At 36.3% G+C, this 21,358-nt stretch overlaps 1 protein-coding gene across 1 annotated transcript; it reads left to right on the top strand.

The window, feature by feature from the left end:
- The first annotated feature begins 557 nt into the window (after positions 1-557).
- LOC107597267 (phosphatidate cytidylyltransferase 2-like) lies at positions 558-20,355 on the top strand. The gene is made up of 13 exons (XM_016288263.1): positions 558-717; positions 9,969-10,108; positions 10,343-10,439; positions 11,388-11,485; positions 14,276-14,415; positions 15,635-15,693; positions 15,914-15,996; positions 16,157-16,244; positions 17,189-17,257; positions 17,449-17,601; positions 17,932-18,051; positions 18,286-18,389; positions 19,806-20,355. The coding sequence occupies exons 1-13, from the start codon at positions 652-654 to the stop codon at positions 19,936-19,938; spliced, it is 1,350 nt and encodes a 449-aa protein (XP_016143749.1). The 5' UTR covers positions 558-651; the 3' UTR covers positions 19,939-20,355.
- Positions 20,356-21,358: the final 1,003 nt, after the last annotated feature.

Genomic DNA, 21,358 nt, shown 5'->3' with positions numbered 1-21,358 from the left:
GACTAACATACAAGGTTAAACTGTCATCTGATTTCTACAAGGCCTATTATAAATACAATGCATTATTTTAAATAAATGATATTTTTGCAAAAGGTACCATTAATGTAAAATTCTAAATCATATAGTATATGTAAATGTGTGCATTTTACAGCTTTTTATTTACCCTAACTTAATAACGACAGATTAAAAAAACAGAAATTTAGAGCTAAATAGCTCTATTAGCCTACATGAATTATATGTAAAGTTATATTGTTGGTAATTGTCATAATAGCTGTAGACTATAAATTCTGCTCAGTTAGCCTGTAGGTTGTGATGAATAATGAAGGTGTGTGAAATGTATAATCAAGGAAAAATTTATCAATTCTGATTAATTATATAGTACATTACTTAACAGTTTTTAATTTCTAAAAAAAAAAATTATTTCGGAGTATGATTTTGCGAAACTACGAAATTAATAAAATTACTGTTGACAATCAATCTATCTGTCTGTCTTCTCAGAACTGGCCACTAGATGGCGCTCCGCCCTCTCGCTCAGCGCACGCATGCGCAGTCGCTCCCTTTCCCGTCCCAATAACAATCATTGAAAACGAACAGCAACCCCCGAAGATTGTCACTTCATCAGGCCTTTATTTTCAACAAATCGAGTCAACCATGACAGAATTACGCCACCGAGGAGCGACGGATAAAGAACTGCAGCATCAGAACTCGGAGGATAAGGTAACGAATAAAGAAAGAGATGTGGAGAGATGCTTGTTGTTACGGCTATCATTTGAGCTAACGTTACATGCTGTCATACATGAAGAGAGAGAAAACAATCGATTACAGGTCGTTGTGCTTCTGGATATCGCCAGCAAGTGTCCTGTCACAGCACGAAAGCAGCTTTTAATGCTCTGGTTTGATCAATGATTGTATTTTCCAGCGTTCATGGGTGTGTAATATAGCAGAGTACAGCTAGAGGAGAGTCTGAGCATCTTAAAGGGTCTGACGTTCTTCTTATGTACTGAAGGTTTCCTCAGTGTGTCCCAACAAAACAATACACTACAAGGCCTTATTGTATTTCTCGCAGTTGCTGAAATAAAGTGAAGTGGCACGAACAATCCCTGCTCTGTACAGCTCAGGACAGTGAGGTGAAACTCTTGAGGACGAGCTTAGTTTGAGGATTTCTGGAGTGCATGGACTGATCTTCATGCTGTGTAGATATTATAAAGATAGAAAACATGGAGACTGAGAGAGACTTGGGCGGATGGGTGAGTCAACATTCATGTGTCAAGCGTCTGGACCTGTAGGCATGGGCTTAACCCTTACAGCAAGATCACGGTATATAAACAAGACTCATTTGAATGACTTAACATTTGACGGATTCTTTACAAATTCTGTGCTGTTTTGTATTTATCCACGTTTTTTGGGGGTTATAGAGAGGCAGCTTTTATCAGTAGGATGTGATAATGTTATTGAAAGGACTACAGTAAAGAATTCCTGGGTAAACTGTCTTACGTGCAGCTTTTATCTGTAAACATACACAGTGTTGGGGGTAACTCATTACAAGTAACGCGAGTTACGTAATCGGATTACTTTTTTCAAGTAACTAGTAAAGTGATGCATTACTTTTTAATTTACAAGAGAATATCTGAGTTACTTTTTCAAATAAGTAACGCAAGTTACTTTCCCCCCCCAATTTATTGACTGACAGCTCTGCTGTCCCCATGTTGAGAGAAATCAGATGTTACTGTAGTTCTAAAATAAATATGAATATGCATTAATTCATCTCACTCACACAAAAAAACACACCGATTCAGTATTCCTCAAAATGAATAAAAATAATGCAACTCAGAATATGACGCAAACCTGCAATAATTAAATGTTAAACAACACAAATATCCTTTATGTATTTAATCCCATTCTATTTGCTTCTGACCTTCGATGATCCGGTTCAAGCGTACTAATAAACACAAATTACTCTAGATGAACATTGTGAGTCTTTTTTTATTGCTGAAGTGTGTTGAAATGTCTTCTTCTGCATTCTACTGTACGGACGTAAATGTACTTTCCCTTCAGCTTGAGGCTTATTCATGCACTTTTGGTGTGAAAAGGCTTTTATATACTTGCCAAAAATATAACTTTTTAATTTTAAAAACAAACAAGCAAGCCCTGTCCAGATTTAAAAAGTAACGCAAAAGTAACGTAACGCATTACTTTCCATAAAAAGTAACTAAGTAACGTAATTAGTTACTTTTTTATGGAGTAACGCAATGTTGTAATGCATTACTTTTAAAAGTAACTTTCCCCAACACTGAACATACATGGTCAATAGTTTCTGACCATTTTCTTTGGTCATTCGGTTTTGGCGTTTCACCATATAGAGGATGGATGGATGGATATGACTTCCTTCTGCATGCTATGTTGTATGTTTGTTCTGAATTTATTTCAAAAGAAGAAACTACAGCTTCTTCTATCTGTAGTGCTGTCAAAATGCTGGAGTGATGAAAGAATAACCCAAGCGTGGGTAAGTGTAGCTATGCTTGACAGTGTCCACATTGTGCTAAATAGATTCATTTTTCATATGAAACACAAAGACCTAATACTTGATCATGCAAATGAAAAACCTTGCGCTGCCTTCATTCGCATATCAGCGGTCAGGCAAATGATCTGAATGTGGTCATGTTCTGACTCTAACCATATTTTTATTTTTTTGTCTAGTGTCTGTATATTTGGTATTTAAAGTCAGAATGAAAGTTTGCAACTCATTTTGCTTCTATAATCTGACATATTTCAGAGCAAAATATAATTTTGAGTATAGGTTTTGTTTTTGTGCATTGCAAAATGATTGAATCATTCAAACAAGGCATTACATATCAGATTTTTTATTTCCTGCTTCTCAGATTTTTCTTCTGAAGAAAAAAAAACCCCAACAACAATAGTATCACATCATGTCAGATTTTCTTTTTTTAATGAAGCACAGTCATATTTGATTCATGTTAAAGGGATATTTTCTCAAAAATGAAAATTCTGTCATCATTTACTCACCTCATGTTATTCCAAACCTGTATGTTCACCAAACAGTGGAGTTTTAACGCATCTCCCAAGATATTATTATTTGTGTTGCTGCGAGATTTTAAGAATTCATTCGTGAGGCGAGAGAGGCCTGCTGAGTTTATTACATTAGACTAAACTATGCCATTGTAATGAAATGGAGAAAGACACTGTGTCCCTGTTGAGTTTAGGATGAAGTACACTGCATGGCCAAAAGTATGTGGACACCTCACCCGTATGTGCTTGTTTTCAAAACCATTGGTGTTAATATTTAATTTTTTGCTATAACGCGCTTCCCTCTTGTTAGTTGTTGTTTAAGTCCATCTCAAAGGCGTTCAGGTCTGTTCTTCGTGCAGGCTAGTCAAATTCTTTTACATTTACGTTTGTTCATTTAGCACATACTTTTATCTAACGTGACTTTTAAATGAGAAATACAACAAGTGATTCACCAGAGAGAGGCAATAACACAATGCAAAGTTTCAAACATTGTCCAGAATTGTAGAAGCTACAAGAAGGAGGGATATAGCAGGATGCAGTTAAGTGCTCACAGAAGAGATGAGTTTTGAATATTGTCAGGGTCTCGTCTGTCCAGATAGGGTTAGGGTTAGGGTTAGGTCAGGGGTGTCCAAACATGGTCCTGGAGGGCCGCTGTCCTGCAGAGTTTAGCTCCAACTTGCCTTAACACACCTGCCTGGAAGTTTTTAGTATGACTAGTAAGACCTTGATTAGCTGGTTCGGGTGTGTTTAATTGGAGTTGGAGTTAAACCAAAGCCACTGGAAGGCAAGCCTGCAACCTTTAGCCTAAAAAAAAAAGCAAAATGGCTAATGCTATTGCTAACATTCCAGCCTTAAAGTCACTGAATTTCAAACAGAGTTGTGCAACAGTCAATTGCTGTTTACAGATACTATAGAAATGAATAAGTGCCATAAACTAAATCCTACCACTCGCAGAAAGTCCAAGATTTCTCTGTATTTCAACTCTGTTGGTGGTACGCAGGTAAGGAGACCAGAGGCCGTTTTTTTAATGGATGTCAGTGGAGAAGAGGCTTCACTATGCTGAATAAACAGTTTTATTGAGGTAACCGCTTATCATTTAATGAATCGACAGCCTATCGGCTAATCTTGTCATTAAAGGAGTAGTTCACGTCCAGAATGACAATCACCTTCCATTTGTTCCAAACCTGTACGAGTTTCTTTCATCTCCTGAACACAGAAGAAGATATTTTAAAAATTTTGGTATCCGAATAGTTGATGGGCACCATTGACTTCCATAGTATTTTTACCTACTATGGAAGTCAATGGTGCCCATCAACTGTTCGGATACTAACATTTTTCAAAATATATTCTTTTGTGTTCAACAGAAGAAAGAAACTCATACAGGTTTGGAACAAGTGGAGGGTGAGTAAATGATGACAATTTTCATTCTGGAAGTGAACTACTCCTTTAAACAATGGTTTTGGATTGAACTATTTTTAGAGTTTACACCGAAAAAAATTCAATTTTATAAGAGAAATCATGGACTTTTTTGTGACTGGTAGGATTTAGTTTATGGCACTTCTCATTCATTCCTATAGTATCCATAAACAGCGATTGACTGTCACACAGCGAATGACGTCAAGGTTGTAATGTGATTGGTTATCAAGGCACACATGATCCAAGTTGATTATTATGCTTTTTACAATGGTAAGTAATATAGACCCTCATATCTCCCAATAATAAGACAATCTCTGGCTAAACTTTGCAGGACAATGGCCCTCTAGGCGCTGGATTGGACACCCCTGGGTTAGGTAAATTCTTGTACCGGATAAGGTTAGGTAAATTACAGCTGACCAAATAATTTTACTGGTGGTATACTATGTCACTGGCACGTTGAAAGTCACTGAGCTCCTTAGTACAGCCCATTCTACTGTAAATGTTTGTCTAGGGAGGTTGTGTGGCTGTATGCCTGATTTAGACCTGTTAGACTAGAATATAGCTTAAATCAGAAGGGGGATATACAGGTGTTATAAGTGTATAGAAGTTAAACTGCATTTTTACTGACAAACGGCAGACCAGAAATCGTTAATTTTCAAAGAAGAGTGTGGGAGCTGTGTGGAGTTCAGATTTTATTAAAAAAGTAAATTGAGACCGTATGTGACAGCCAGAACAAATGTGGTGTATTCTAATAAAACCTATGAAATTCATAAAGAACAAAGTGAGAATTAGGAATATTTTTCCATGCACTAAAATGTTATTCTTTAAACACACTTTCTGTAAATTTGGTGGTTATGAATAATTATTTGTAAAATAGTTATTTTATAATAAAATAATTATTTATGTTGACTATCGCTAGAAAACCTCTTATGTTTTTCTTTCAGATATATTGGCAATCAGTTGTTCTATGTGGATATACAGTGTTGGGAAGGTTATTTTGGAAATGTACAAGTTACCCTATTTTAAATGTAACAAGTAGTGTAACTATTTCAGTTACTTTATTAAAGTAATGTAACGGATTACATTTGATTACTTTTCTAAATTTCTAATGAATGTTTTCAACAGTAGTACTCAACACTGATTACTTTCAAAAATCCTTCATTATAAATTAAGGTTATAAAAATGAAACTTTGAAGCACAGCCACCACAAAATCAGACTTTAGCACTTCTTTTACTTTGAGATTTTTCTGAGGTTAAATACAGATTTGAAATCATAACAAGATATTGTTTAAAAGCTATGATACTAATGATTAAAAAAAGTTAATTTAAAAAATAAAGCATATACATAAACCTAAATAAGAAATAAAATGGTTATCAAATAAGCATGTGCCCTATTCTGTGTCTTAAACTCCTGAAACATTGATTATCTCATATTTTACAGACGTTAATACTAGGGGTGTAATGATACACGTATTCGTATTGAACCTTTCGGTACGAGGCTTTCGGTTCGGTACGCATTACAAACTGAACGATTCGTTGGACTAATCCTATTACATCTGGAAAATAAAAGAGCTTAAAGTGTGTGAAATATAATGTTCTTAGTGCCACGAGATGGAGCTCTCTGCAGAGCAAAAGTGGGCATTTCTGAATTTGTGGGTGTTTTCAAACTGCAGGGTGTTTCTCAATCATGCAATCAAAATGATCCCCCTTACCTAACCCCACCCCTAAACCTACCATCATTACAAACTGAACGATTCGTTGGACTAATCCTATTACATCTGGAAAATAAAAGAGCTTAAAGTGTGTGAAATATAATGTTCTTAGTGCCACGAGATGGAGCTCTCTGCAGAGCAAAAGTGGGCATTTCTGAATTTGTGGGTGTTTTCAAACTGCAGGGTGTTTCTCAATCATGCAATCAAAATGATCCCCCTTACCTAACCCCACCCCTAAACCTACCATCACTATGACGTCAGCCAATCAGGAAACATGGTCTAAAAACGCCCCAATCTGGTAACTCCCATTACTTTCTTGCAGAGACCTATTCTTGAGTGCCACTGTGCTCAACAAGGCAGCCCAAACGACGTAACAGGCAATGTGATGTCTGCCCTCCCACCCCCTAAGAAAAGCACGCTACTCCAGTAGGGTTGTGATGGTGAGGTAGTTCATTTAGAGTTTTCCCTCTTTTCCTCGCATTTAAATAGCTTGTAAATGCCTGTGCGCATTTTACTTTCACTTCCAAATTAGCGTCAATTCGGCGTCAATTGATTGAATTGACAAAAACAAAACAGTACGACAAACTCACTTATATTAAACCTAGAATGTTTAATTTATTAACAAAACGCCTTCCAAAGTCTAAAATATTTTTTAAAGCAGCCGCTTTTGTATTTCGTTTCGAAACAATCTTTCGCCAACTTCTTGTCTTTCTAACCTCACTCGTGAGCTCGACTCACTCGCATGATAGGCCTAAATGAAATCCGACTCCTGCCGCTGATCTAAGATGCGACTGTTGTTCGGCACACTGCATTGTTTAAAGTAAAAGAAAAGATCATACTTTATGATGTTAGTTTTAATAAATAAAAAAAATGTAAAAATCGAGGAAATTTCTCCTGCATTTCTTTCTTTTTGCTGTATCTCAAATACCGAACCATGACACCGCTGTGTCATATCAAACCGAACTGTGAATTTTGTGAAAGTCAATACAATTTGGGAAAGAAATCAATCAAATGTTAACATTTTCGAAAGTAACTAATTTAATTAAAAAAAAATTTCTCAGCGACTGAATCAGACTACAGTTACATTTATTTTGTAATTGAATTACATAACTCCGTTACATGTAACTAGTTACTCCCAAAAACTGTGTATATATTCATGCATTCATCATTCGTTTATATGACCATTTTAAAAGTTCACTGCAACTGCCACTAGGGGCGAAATGTATACGAATCGAATACGAATGTTGGAAATTTCGTGCAAATTTGATATGTTTTCCCTGCCTGAACACCAAATACCGTCAGACTTTGTTTTTAATGAATGTGACATTTAACACACACTTACATCAGTCATCTCTTTTGTAGACTGTCATTGATGTTATGTTTGTCGGGGAATTCCACGTTTCCAGATGGCTAACGCTGCCGTCCGCCAATTTCGTCAGAAGTGTTGCTCATACTCTGAGACGAGTGTGGGTCAAACCTGGCAGGAAGACTGAAAATGTCTTTCTTAGGAAGAGTGGGATGTCCTCAGTTCCTGATGATCTATTTGCGGTCGGCGGAGCATTTAAGAGACGGGGGAGGAGGTGGGAGGTGCGCGGGAGGGTATTTTTTATCTCTGGCATCTTGAATATCAGGATGTAGTCGGTCTCCATGGAAGCCCTGGATCTTTCCGTAGCTCTTACTGTCAGATGAGTGTCAGCCGTAAATATATGTTGGCTTGAGGGTGCTCGTCGTAATCAGATCAAAGTTATTTATGTCAGATGGATAGAAAGAGGTTTCTGGAACAATCGTAACAGCTCGACCAACTGGTGCAGCACCATCTGATGATGACAGCCTGTTGCTATGGGGATGAAGAAGGCAGGATGTTTGTAATTGTGCAACAGGCTACTTAGACACACAGGCCTGTTAGATACAGATGGCTGCATTTATTTGCTCAGAAATACTGTACAAACAGAAATATTGTGAAATATGAATGTAATTTAAAAGAAGTGCTTTCTATTTTAATGTTTTAATGTGTAATTTATTCCTGTGAAGGCAAAGCAGAATTTTCAGCATCATTACTAGAGCCCGACCGATAGATCGTTTAGCCAATATTATCGGCCGATATGAGCCTGTCGCCGATATATCGGTATTGGTGAATATGCCACCGATATGACATTTTTTTTTACAGAACATATAACGCAGATAAAACCTGCGGCCCAGAACTCATGCAAATCACATCGGTCACATCACATCGCATCCCGCAACAAAATACAATAGAAATATATTGTATTTTGTCGCGCCGCTCGCATCCGGTGTAGAATAGAACCCATTATAATCAGTGATGTGTACACCGGATTCAGTAAACTGACGCCTCGTTCTATTTATGACATGCTGACAGAAGTTCAAATGATTTTCAACGGTCACTTTGTCGCGTCCTGTTGCGGCGCAGACACGGTGTCAGCATAGTTTGTCTGTACACAGTCAGTAACGTAGCAGATTGAAAAGTTAGTATCTTTCTGCAGTCCAATAGATGGCAGTGCGGTGGTGGCTTGAGTCTGTTGAATGGTAATTTAACGCTACGTTGTCACCTAGTTGTAACCTAGTTACATTTTATATAATAAAGTTTATTGTTAAATTGTTAAATACGCTGCCTCCACTACATAGGCCTTTGTTTGTCACATCTTTATAAGTGTTTGATCATCATATTTGAGTTATCATTGCAAAAAATGTGGTTATGTGTATATATATTCTGTTTATGTGGGCTATATACTCTATTCTATATACAGTACCAGTCAAAAGTTTGGACACATGAATGGGAAGTGTGTCCAAACTTTTGACTATACTGTACTATAATATAGCCTACACATAAAGAATATTGGCCGATATATCGGTATCTGTCTTTTTTTACTCCCTAATATCGGTATCGGCCCCCAAAAAACCCAAATCGGTCGGGCTCTAATCATTACTCAAATGTTTAGTGTCACATGATCATTCGGAAATGAATTGGAAATTGATTTGGTGCTCAAAAACGTTTCTTATTATTATCAATGGTGAAAACAGTTCTGCTGCTTCATATTTTCTGTTGAAATCCTGATACATTTTTTTTAGAGACATTTTGTTTTTTCATCCATGCTGAAAATAAGTATTAATTTCTTATTTAAAAAAAACTCTTACCTTTCCCAGGGTTGGGTTTCGTTTACATTTGATCAATTCCAGTTCTGATTTAAATTATGCTTATCGATTCCCGGTTTCAGTTTCAATGTGGTTAAAAAAATATTGAAGTCAAACATTTAGATATCAAACATATTTATTCTGTGTCTCTTTTTGCAAAACATTTATTTGCTGAACAAAAATCAGCTTGCTACATAAAAACTGGACTCTAGTAAGAGCTGTTTGTGTTCAAAAAAAATTTTTTCAATGGAAGTTGTGGTTCTCTCACAATTCTGAAGAAAAAATATTAGACGACGAAACAAAATCTCATGGAATTTATGAATGAATGATTCAGTGACTCTTTCATTACTGGATGAATCCGTGTTTTTGAATTAATCTCTTGAATGAATGATTCAAAGACAAATACATTTTTAACAGCCCCATTTCGCCACCTAAAAAAAGATGCGCGCACAGCAATCGAAATGTAAATTTTACAACAAATATCCAATTCCTGACCTTTAGCATCTGGAATAGGAATTGATTTTTGATTCCCAACCCTACTGATCCCAAACTGTAAAACAGTAGGTAAAATAGTATTCAGAATTCTTTGCAAATGAACAAATGTCTATTTTGATAGATTAATTAATCTCTTTTGTATTTATTTTTCTCTCCAACTGTCTCCAGGGCTCTGAAACAGAGGGCAAGGAGAGAGATGGAGCCTCGGACAATGAGACCAAGTCAGACTCTGGGGTTCCTGAGGTTCCCGTTTCTGCCGATGACACACCAGAGGTTCTCAACAAAGCCCTCTCTGGCCTTTCCTCACGGTAAACCTCTTTAAATCTGCGATTAAAATGACTCTTTAGTAAAGTAGAACACACTTGCATGTGACATGAGATGAAAAGTGTGTCTAAAGCGTCCAGAGCAGATTATTGGCATGTTGCTGTGAACAACAGATGATTCATTCAATAAAAAGGCCACCGGAGCTTTTAGTCCTCGCATTAGGAAGATTATATTTCCAACCAATATGCTTTGTGTTAATGTGTTTGTCTCTCCTGCAGATGGAAGAACTGGTGGGTGAGGGGCATCCTCACACTGGCTATGATCTCCTTCTTCTTTATCATTATTTATCTCGGTCCGATGGTGCTGATGATGATTGTAAGTATTTTCTCTTCTTGTTGTTGTAAACACCAACAGACATTTTCACTTAAGAATCTACTAGATATTGTCTCTTTGTTGCTTTTACACATGACAGATGAGTACCGATGTTGGTTATCCTGTCAACATTATCAAACATTATTACTCAGCTGAGCTGCTGAATTGGTTATGTTCGAGCAGGGCCGCAGATATATTCATGAGACGTCATTGTAGTCTTTGAATAATCAGTGTCCACTTTGTTCCATAATCTGGCTTTTTCAGATATTATAGCCTACAATTATTTGCATGTTACAAAAAATTACTGCTAACGATATTAAAAATCTATACTATGTATAAAAAATATGCACTACACACTCAATAGTTTTTCAGTCTCATGTTGTGATGCTGAAGTGAATTCAGGATTCACAACATTTTAATCAATAAAATATGGAAATATATAGAATTGTACAGAAATGTTGTCATGCCAACTAACTGGAATAAGTTTAAGTCCTAAATTTACTCAAACTAAAACTGAAATAAAAATATTTTAAAGCTAAATTGAAATTCACAAATACACCTAACAAAATTACAAAAACTTTAAAATGAAACTATTATTAAATACAATAATAATATATAAATAATACTAAAGTTCTGCTCTAATTTTACAACTATTTTAGCACTAGTTGGCGTTACATAATCTAAAATACCAAAATAGGTGGAAGAGTGTCCAAACTTAATTCAAATTCAGATTTCCATAATTGTGATTCATTTTTAATATTGTCTGATAACTGATGTGGTCCTGCTATATCATGTCATCTAAGACATTTAAAGATTGAATAAGCTTTATTGACTGCCAGTTAAAGCAGCAAAAACACAGGATGGAATCTTGCTTTAAAAAACAGCTAGAAAGAGCACTTCAGAGTAGTTGCCTGTTGTTTTTTTTATTGTTGTCCTCTGTGTCTTCCACAGGTGCTGTGTGTTCAGATCAAGTGCTTCCATGAGATCATCACAATTGGTTACAGCGTGTATCACTCTTACCACCTGCCCTGGTTCAGAACACTAAGCTGGTGAGACCCACGACACGCACCTGCCACCTTCATTGTCTCTCCCTCTCTCCCTTTTCTCATTATCTGTCACCCAGATCTTTCTCTGTCTCTCTCTCCCACTGTGCACTGCCTGTAATTAGAGGGCATCATCATCATCACTTTCATCTTATCATAATATGGCTGTCTTGATGTCTTACAAGTTCTTTAATTTTCTGTGTAAAAATTAGTAAATGCTGCACTTGTTTATTCATCCAGCTATACATGCTATCACCAGCTGTATAGAGGTATGGAAATTCACTCTGGTTTAGACCACATTCAAACTGTAGTGTAGTTTTTCAAATGTGAAAAAAGATTCACCACGTTTAAGTAATGTGAAAATCCCACTGAATACTATTTAAAGTTTTAGAATTCAGTGTTGCGTTAAAGGGATAGTTCACCCAAAAATGAAAATTCTGTCATTAATTACTCTCATGTCGTTCCAAACCCAGAAAGACCTTCGTTCATCTTCAGAACACAAAGATATATTTATAAAGATATATAGTTATATTTTTGATGAAATATAAGAGAAGAATACAAGAAATTGTTGAATAAAGTTATTTTAGTTTTCTTCGTGCACAAAGTATTCTTCATAAAATTAAAGTTGAACCACTGATGTCACATGGACTATTTTAACGATGTCCTTGCTACCTTTCTGGGTCTTGAACGTGGTAGTTGTGTTGCTGACTATGCAGGGTCAGAAAGCTCTCGGATTTCATCAAACATATCTTAATTTGTGTTCTTACGGGTTTGGAACAACATGGCAAAATTGGCAAAAATCAGGTCTCTCGATGCCAAATTTCAGTATGTAGAAGCTCTGGAGTAGTAATCTGAGATCCTTTTTTAAATACAAGGTTTTTGAGTATCTCTTATGAAGAAATGCCATATTTTCATGTCCAAAATAAAAAAAGAAAGAACTATGAATCAATTTTATGAATTGGTTTTGCTTATATTTAAGTTGGAGCTTAACTTTGCATGAGGGTTGATCTCCATGAATAGGATTGGGTACATACAGGTACATCTAGGATTTCATCAAACATATCTTAATTTGTGTTCTTACGGGTTTGGAACAACATGGCAAAATTGGCAAAAATCAGGTCTCTCGATGCCAAATTTCAGTATGTAGAAGCTCTGGAGTAGTAATCTGAGATCCTTTTTTAAATACAAGGTTTTTGAGTATCTCTTATGAAGAAATGCCATATTTTCATGTCCAAAATAAAAAAAGAAAGAACTATGAATCAATTTTATGAATTGTTTTTGCTTATATTTAAGTTGGAGCTTAACTTTGCATGAGGGTTGATCTCCAGGAATAGGATTGGGTACATACAGGTACATCTCAAAAAATTTGAATATCATGAAAAGGTCAATATTTTGAGCCACTACGCACAGATGAATCCTAGACATGGGCTACAAATGTCGCATTCCTCGTGTCAAGCCACAGACAACGTCAGAAGTGTCTTACCTGGGCTGTGGAGAAAAAGAACTGGACTGTTGCTCAGTGGTCCAAAGTCCTCTTTTCAGATGAAAGAACATTTAGCATTTCATTTGGAAATCAAGAAAGCACAGAAACCATCTTGCTTGAAGTCCAGTGTGAAGTTTCCACAGTCAGTGATGATTTGGGCTGCCATGTCATCTGCTGGTGTTGGTCCACTGTGTTTTCTGAAGTCCACAGTCAACGCAGCCATCTACCAGGAAATTTTAGAGCACTTCATGCTTCCTTCTGCTGACAAGCTTTATGGAGATGCTGATTTCATTTTCCAGCAGGACTTGGCACCTGCCAACACTGCCCACAAGGTACCAAAAGCTGGTTCAATAACCATGGTGTTACTGTGCTTGATTGGCCAGCAAACTCGCCTGACCTGAACCCCATAGAGAATCTATGGGGTATTGTCAAGAGGAAGATGAGAGACACCAGACCCAACAATGCAGATGACCTGAAGGCTGCTATCAAAGCAACCTGGGCTTCCATTACACCTGAGCAGTGCCACAGGCTGATTGCCTCCATGCCACGCCGCATTGATGCAGTAATTCATGCAAAAGGAGGCCCAACCAAGTATTGAGAGCATAGAAATGAACATACTTTTCAGAAGCCTGACATTTCGGTTTAAACTATCCTTTTTTATTGATCTTATGTAATCTAATTTTCTGAGACTGAATTTGGGGTTTTCATTATCTGTAAGCCATAATCATAAACATTTCAAGAAATAAAGGCCTGAAATATTTCACTCTATGTGTAATGAATCTATATAATAAATGGGTTTCACTTTCTGAAATGAGTGACAAAAAATATTGACCTTTTTCATGATATTCTGATTTTTTTTTAGATATACCTGTATATAGTTATATATAAAAATCCTAAAAATAAAAAAAATCTAAATATAGGCTTCAGTTTCTTTAATGCAAAACATCTTCATTATTTTTCTTTTGTGCAAAGTATGACATTTCTTGATGTGCCATGTTTCAACTGGTGAACTTTTCTTTGAACTTGTTTTTAGGTTTTTATAAATTAGATATCTGGCAAATCAGGTATAAGTAGAACCATTTCTCTACATTAGTCCTTCGGTGTAGCCCGACATGCCATTCTTCCATGTGGCCATAATCTTAGTGAGCTGCTGCTCAGCTACAGTCTGACCATTTCCTACATTTCCTATTGCTAACAAATTGGCCCATTATAATTACTTTGACGACCGTTAGAAACACTTTTGATTAATGAATGGATATGAAAGGACTTTGTCACAATAATGTCTGACTGCCAGTTTTAACGGTTTTTGTCAGGTACTTCCTGTTGTGTGTGAACTACTTCTTCTATGGTGAAACGGTGACAGATTATTTCTTCACGCTGGTGCAGAGGGAGGAGCCTCTACGCATCCTCAGCAAATACCACCGCTTCATTTCCTTTGCCCTGTACCTCACAGGTTAGAACCTTGTCTTTCCTACATGCATGCCACTTTTTTTTGCCATTGATGTTTCTGGCTTTAAAGCCTTTGGGAAGTAATAGTTTCAACAACTCCTACTTTTCCACACAGAATGCTGAAAGCAAAATCAGATGCAGTCTTCAAAATGTGATTTATGTTAACAGTTGAAATGCAGATGGAATGATTTTAGTTTTTTGGGGTGTTGGTTTTTCATAAGCGTGAAGGTAATGTCATCCAGGATGTGGTTAGGCTCTCTGCCTGTCTGAGCACCCCTCGCTCATTTTCTCTTTCAAAAAGATGCAACACAGCAGATTTCTTTAGAAGCTAAATGAGAAGCAACAAGTCATAATGTTTTTTCTTCTTGTTTTTAAAAAATATATATTAACATTTTATCACAACAGCAATTAAAACAGGCAATTAAACAATGCTCATCGAAGCAAGAAAATAAAGGAAGTACAAAGAAAATATATATTTTTGTGATTAATATATTATGACACACCAAACCACAATATGTAACAAAATAGGCAGTTAGGTCAAAATTTGGGACCTGAACGTGAACACGATAAGAAGAGCACAATAAGTATCAACTAAAATGATAGTTATCAATTAAAATGAAATAAAAATTGATAACATGTCTTGTCATTTATATATGGTTCAGAAGGAAGACATACAGACAAAGTTCCTTGCTATATTAGGAGTACTTAATCGATTATTTGTAACAATTATTCTGATATTTCATACATTTTTTGTGTAGCACGGCTAGAGTGTATACATTACAATTATGACTGAGTTGGAATGGAAACACGTCTATTTAAAATATATATCAGTGTTCTGTTTTTATAAAGAGCAACAACAGTGTTTATTGGTGTAAAGTTATACAAGATCATCAGTTATAAACAATATCATCAGTTCATCATGTGTTGTGAGTTTGTTAGGCAGACTGTTAAAAAAATGTATAAACCTTCCATGTCCTGCAGATTATGTAGTTTGTTTGTGTGTGTGTGTGTGTGTCTTTTCAATGTGTTTGGTTTGGCTTGGACAGGTTTTCTTGGCCACTGGCTGGTTCCTGACAAACAGGACATAATTAGTGACAGTGTGACTGGCCTAAAATAGTCCCATAGACGTGGGGATGGCATTGGTGGAACTGTCTGTTTTACCAGATGTGTGTGTGTGTGTGTGTGTGTGTGTGTGTGTGTGTGTTTTCGTTTTCGTTTTCCAGGGTTCTGCATGTTTGTTCTGAGCCTGGTGAAAAAACACTATCGCCTGCAGTTCTACATGGTGAGTGCATAGTCCATAGAACAAGTTTAGTGTAATTTGAGTGTTTTTTGTACACACACGCTCACATACCCTGTGTTTGACATTCTACAAACACACTTTTCATTTGTCATGTTTTCTAGCACTTGGACACAGACCCTACACTTTTCCGTATCATGGCACTGTCTTTTGTCCCAGATTTGAAGTGAATAGAGTTATTCATTCCGTCTTTCTCTCTCCCCAGTTCGGCTGGACTCATGTGACCTTGCTGATTGTGGTGACTCAGTCCCACTTAATCATTCATAACCTGTTTGAGGGGATGATCTGGTAAGATGATGCCTCCTGTGTACCACTATCAAAACCCATAGGACATTTACAGATTTCAATTTTTCAATCCAGTGTCATTCCACAATATTAGATACAGTACAGTTGGTTTTCTGTTGTAGGTGATCTGTTTGCATAAGATAATCTGTTTCTGTGTGCGCAGGTTTATTGTGCCCATCTCCTGTGTTATCTGTAATGACATCATGGCTTACATGTTTGGCTTCTTTTTCGGTCGCACCCCTCTCATCAAGGTTTGTGTTTTTAACACCCCAGTTAAATAATATTTAAAAAAATCACATATTACTACATGTGAAATATAATAAAATGGTGGTACAGTATAATATTTACACTACTATTCAGAAGTCTTTTATGCTCACCAAGGCTGCATTTATTTGATCAAAAATACAGTATTATTGTAAAATATTATTATGATTTAAAATAATTGTTTTCGGTTTTAAAATATTAAAAAATGTAATCAATTCCTGATGTCAAAGCTTTATTTTCAGCCTTTACTCCAGGCTTCAGTGTCACGTGAGCTTTCAGAAATGATTCCAACTTGCTAATTTGGTACAAAAATCAGCATTTCTGAATTTTTTGAAACAATTGTGCTGCTTAACGCTGTGCTTTTGTGGAAACTGTGATACTTTTTTTCACAAGCTTCTTTTATGCTAGTAAAACAAGAGGGTTTATTTGAAATAGATTTCTCACTTTTGATTCATTCAATGCACCATTGCCTAAATAAAAGTACTTTTTTCATTTTTAGTTATCCCAACTTTTGAACAGTAGTGTGGTAAAGTTGCTTACTCGTAATTTTAGCTATTGTTTTTAATCAACTGGTGTTTTATTGGATGTTCTGTTTAATGTCCTAGTAGGTGTATTTATCACAAACTATAAACTATCCGCTAATGTTTGACAATCAGAGAGCGTCTGAATACTTAAGTTTAATCTGTATATCTGCTGTTTTATGATGTAAAAATTAACTAATGAATTATCTTCTTTTTGTAAAATATTTTGCTTGAAATGTGTGCTTGTGCTATCGCTCTTTAAAATAAAAAGCAGTTGCTTTTTAATGTGTCTGTCTAATGCAGCAACATTCATACTTTTTTTGAGTGTGGCTTAACTAACTACTTTCTGGCTTCTGTGTAATGTTGTGTATTTTTAGTACAGTTCTCTTAATGCTGAATTTTCTCTGCAGTTGTCTCCTAAGAAGACGTGGGAGGGGTTTATCGGTGGCTTCTTTGCCACGGTTGTTTTTGGAATCCTAGTGAGTAGTAATAACCCACTTCCTGTTCTTCGTCTGGTCTTTGCTGAATGTTTTTATGTAGATTTGGGAACCTTGGTGATGTAAGAATAAGAATTGCCTTGATTGACACCTTGGAAGGGGCTGATTAGTTCTTTTAAAAGTTAATTTGATGTATCAGAATGATAACACATCACATTTCGTCCCTTCTCCAGCTGTCCTACGTGATGTCAGGTTACCGCTTCTTTGTGTGTCCTGTGGAGTTTAACAATGACTCCAACAGTTTCACAGTAGACTGTGAGCCGTCTGAGCTCTTCCAGCTGCAGGACTACGGTCTGCCGCCTGTACTGAAGTCCATCACGGGCTGGGTAAAGCACACACACTCACACATACACCGTCTGTTAAGACACTTACTCCTCATGTCTCTCATGTCTCTTTTTGTTATTTTTCTGATCTTTGTGTCTGTGTTTACCAGTTACTCAGACACAGCCATCTGCTGACTTCCCACTTGCTGTGAATCTGTCACAGCTCTGCTTGACTCTGTGTTTTATTGATGCTGACATTTTTGGACCACCATTTTTGAGCAAAAGCAGAATCCTGAATAAAAGAAAAAATATTACATTTGATGTATTTTGAAATTGCATACAAATAAAGACCGTTTCTTACACATTTCCATCTCTCTCCCATTTTCCTCTTAGACCACAGTAAAGTTGTACCCATTCCAGATCCACAGCATTGCCCTGTCAGCATTTGCCTCCATCATGGGACCTTTTGGAGGCTTTTTCGCCAGTGGCTTCAAAAGGGCCTTCAAAATCAAGGTGGGTGTAATTTGAGCACCCACAGATCATCAGATCTGAAAGGAAAATGCTTCAGTCTTGGTTTCACTATTACCTACAGCATTCTTCACCACAAGGCCACTTAAGTTGTCTGTCTATGCAGTAACAGTGAAAGACTCATTTAGATGTGGCACAGAGCTTCAGTGTACCTGAAGAATTTCCAGTTCTGTGTTTTACACTCTGCTCATACAGTCTCTCTGATGTCCATCACTGCAGGACTTTGCAAACACCATTCCAGGTCATGGAGGAATCATGGATCGTTTCGACTGTCAGTACCTTATGGCCACATTTGTAAATGTTTACATCGCCAGCTTTATAAGGTAAGACTGTTATTAATGAATTTCTGGTACAGTTATGTGTGGGTTGTAATTGACTTCTGATCAGAGTTGTAACATACATATAACCATTCAAAAGTTTGGGGTTGGTTATGTATATATATATATATATATATATATATATATATACACATATACGTGGAGGCCAAGAACCACCCAACACGAAGCGGCTCCTTTAAAAAATAATCCTTTAATAACAAAATCCTTTTAATGCACGGTAAGCCGTTGATTATCCTGCTTATTCCATGGTCATTTGCCAAGTTGTAGGCAAGTTAAAACTAGTATTGCTCTTTGCGGCGCAATATTTGACCTGAAGGGTAAAAATGACAGTTATTTCTGTCAGTTAGCTCTAGCATTCTGCCTGCTTCAAATCAGACAGAGATGAAATAGTGCGGTAAGATCACATTTATTTGAATGAATCATAGCATTTATTTCAATTAGAGATGCACCGAAATGAAAACTCTGGATGCACTTGGCCAAAAAACGAAACCGAAAATGCTTTGAATTGATTATTTATTATTTTATTAAATAATATAAAGTAATTTTGTAAGACTTTTTTCAATTTAACTCAATTTTAATGATACTGAATTTAAAAAACACAAGTCAATAAAATAACCACACTTTTAGGCTACTGAAAGTAACACAATAAAACTGGACTACTTTAGTTAACATGAACTAAGAATAAACAATAGTTCATCAGCATTTATTAATCTTAATTAATGTTAATGTCAACATTTACTAATGCATTATTAAAATCAACAGTTGTGCTTGTTAACAGTTAATGCACTCTGAATTAACATGAACTAACAGTGAACAACTGTATTCTCATTAACTAAGATTAATAAATACTGTAATAAATGTATTGTTCATTGTTCGTTCATGTTAGTTAATACATTAACTAATGGAACCTTATGCGTGCTGCATGGGTTGAATGCATATCATTTTAAATTTGTAACTAATATTACTCAAATGAAACAAAGTCCAAAAATTCTGGACTTATCTTATATAGCTTATATAACATTATATAATGGATTAATGTCAAAGGCATCCTGGCCTATAATTATCATGAAATCAGCCTATTATATCAGCATTCCACAAGTGTCTGTTTGTATTTGTATTTATTTTATGCAATGTTTTATTTAATTTTATATTGATTTATTTGGTATAGTTTGATCTACCATTTTGTGGTTTATTTTGTGAGAATGACTGAGCGACTGTACATTGTCCCATACATATTTTATTGTTTTAATTGTTACTGTTCTATCAACCTAGTGCCTTGTTATTTTATTTTTTTGTTATTGTCAAAGACTAATATAATCACAATGATAATCAAAGTAATATTGTGAGTGTGAGTGTGTCTAGAGCATAAAACATTGTGCTTCGATATTTCCTCTCGTTTAGAGGGCCAAACCCCTCTAAAGTCATCCAGCAGCTTCTTGCTTTGAGACTAGACCAACAGCTCCACATCTTTAACTCGCTCAAGGCTCATCTGACAGAGAAAGGCCTGCTCCCTGCCCTGGAAGAAGCAGCCTAGCTTTTCGGACCACCCCACCGGAGTAGGCTGTGGATAGAGGGAGGAGAGAGAGTGCAACGGAAGCAGATCCAGGCATGTATGGAAGTGGGAGATGAGATGAGGAACATAAGAAGGGAAACAACAGAAAACTGAACCACAACCTTGGGTCATTCCATTTTCAGTGTGTTTGTGAGAAAGAGTGTGTGTGTTCATTCAAATCAGTGTTTTTGCTTATTTTATTTTTTGTGAATGCTTTATGCTTATCTCTTACACCACAAAATAATATTCTATATATTAAGATGACGTTGTTGTTACAGTTCTTTGTGAGTTGAGCTGTACAATTCCACTTGTGTACAAATGTTCTGTACCTATAGATCGTCTGAATATTTTATAGTGTTTATTATGTTTTATTTTGTTTTAATGCACTGCTCATCACACTGTCATTTCAACCTCAGGCTAGTCTATTTTTTTTTTGCTAGCAGGTGTTTCCATACGCCATCATAGTCTCAAAAAAGATTGTATTTTCACTGCAGAGTGCCATAATTCATATTTGTTTTGATGGTCATGGTTTTTGATGTTTTTGTAACGTTATATTTAAGAGAATTGTGGTCATTGATATAAAATGTGCGCTTCAGCCCAGTCGGTGGTGACTGTTGCAGTTCAGCTGTGAGACTGTATGTTTACTGTACTTCCTGAAGTTAAGGAGACGATTCAGATGTCAGTATTCAGTGTTTGAGAGGAAGTTTAGGCCACATCAGACTAGAATTACGTGGCCTTCATGTTTGTTACAAAGAAACGGTCCCTGTAAGCCAAACAAATAGGAAGTAACTTTAATTAGAATTACGTTGTCAATAGTTAATAATAATTAGTTGTTACTTAGCACTGGAAAAGACCATTTGGAGATGTTGACAAACATTTCACACTGAGATGTGTAAAGACATGAAACGATCAGTCTGTGCAAGAAACTGAGCAGTATTTACATCGTTTTTTTACCTCTGATTCACCGCAATGTCCAAACTGTACAGAGCGTGTTCTCAACAGCCGGCGCATGACAGTTGAGAACGCGCTCAGGACAGTTCGGACATTGCGGTAAATCAGAGGTAAAAAACTATATAAATACTGTTCAGTTTCTTGCACAGACCGATCGTTTCGTGTCTTTTTACACATCAATCGTCCGAGGCGCAGGGTTTAATTTGGTTTTGTTTGTGTGTATGTTTTTTTGACTCTCAAAGCCGTGATTCCCATTCACTTCCATTATATGACTGACAGACTGCAACGGTTTGAGTTAAAAATCTTCGTTTGTGTTCTACTGAAGAAACAAAGTCACCTACATCTTGGGATGCCCTGGGGGTAAGCAGATAAACATCACATTTTCATTTTTGGGGTGAACTATCCCTTTCAGAATTATTGTTTGTGGTCTAAATCATACTTTTATCATTTC

The sequence above is a fragment of the Sinocyclocheilus grahami genome, unplaced genomic scaffold (assembly GCF_001515645.1).
Source record: "Sinocyclocheilus grahami isolate Dianchi unplaced genomic scaffold, SAMN03320097.WGS_v1.1 scaffold230.1, whole genome shotgun sequence".
Classification (NCBI taxonomy): Eukaryota; Metazoa; Chordata; class Actinopteri; order Cypriniformes; family Cyprinidae; genus Sinocyclocheilus; species Sinocyclocheilus grahami.
The sequence above is the reverse complement of the archived record's forward strand: the minus strand, read 5'-3'. Positions and strand labels throughout refer to the sequence as shown.

Excerpts from the sequence above, each read along its gene's own strand:
- LOC107597267 (XM_016288263.1), top strand. The coding sequence starts at position 652 with ATGACAGAATTACGCCACCGAGGAGCGACGGATAAAGAACTGCAGCAT. Across the intron at positions 11,486-14,275 it reads TGGTTCAGAACACTAAGCTG|GTACTTCCTGTTGTGTGTGA; the intron begins GTGAGACCCACG and ends GGTTTTTGTCAG. Across the intron at positions 17,258-17,448 it reads CGGTTGTTTTTGGAATCCTA|CTGTCCTACGTGATGTCAGG; the intron begins GTGAGTAGTAAT and ends TCCCTTCTCCAG.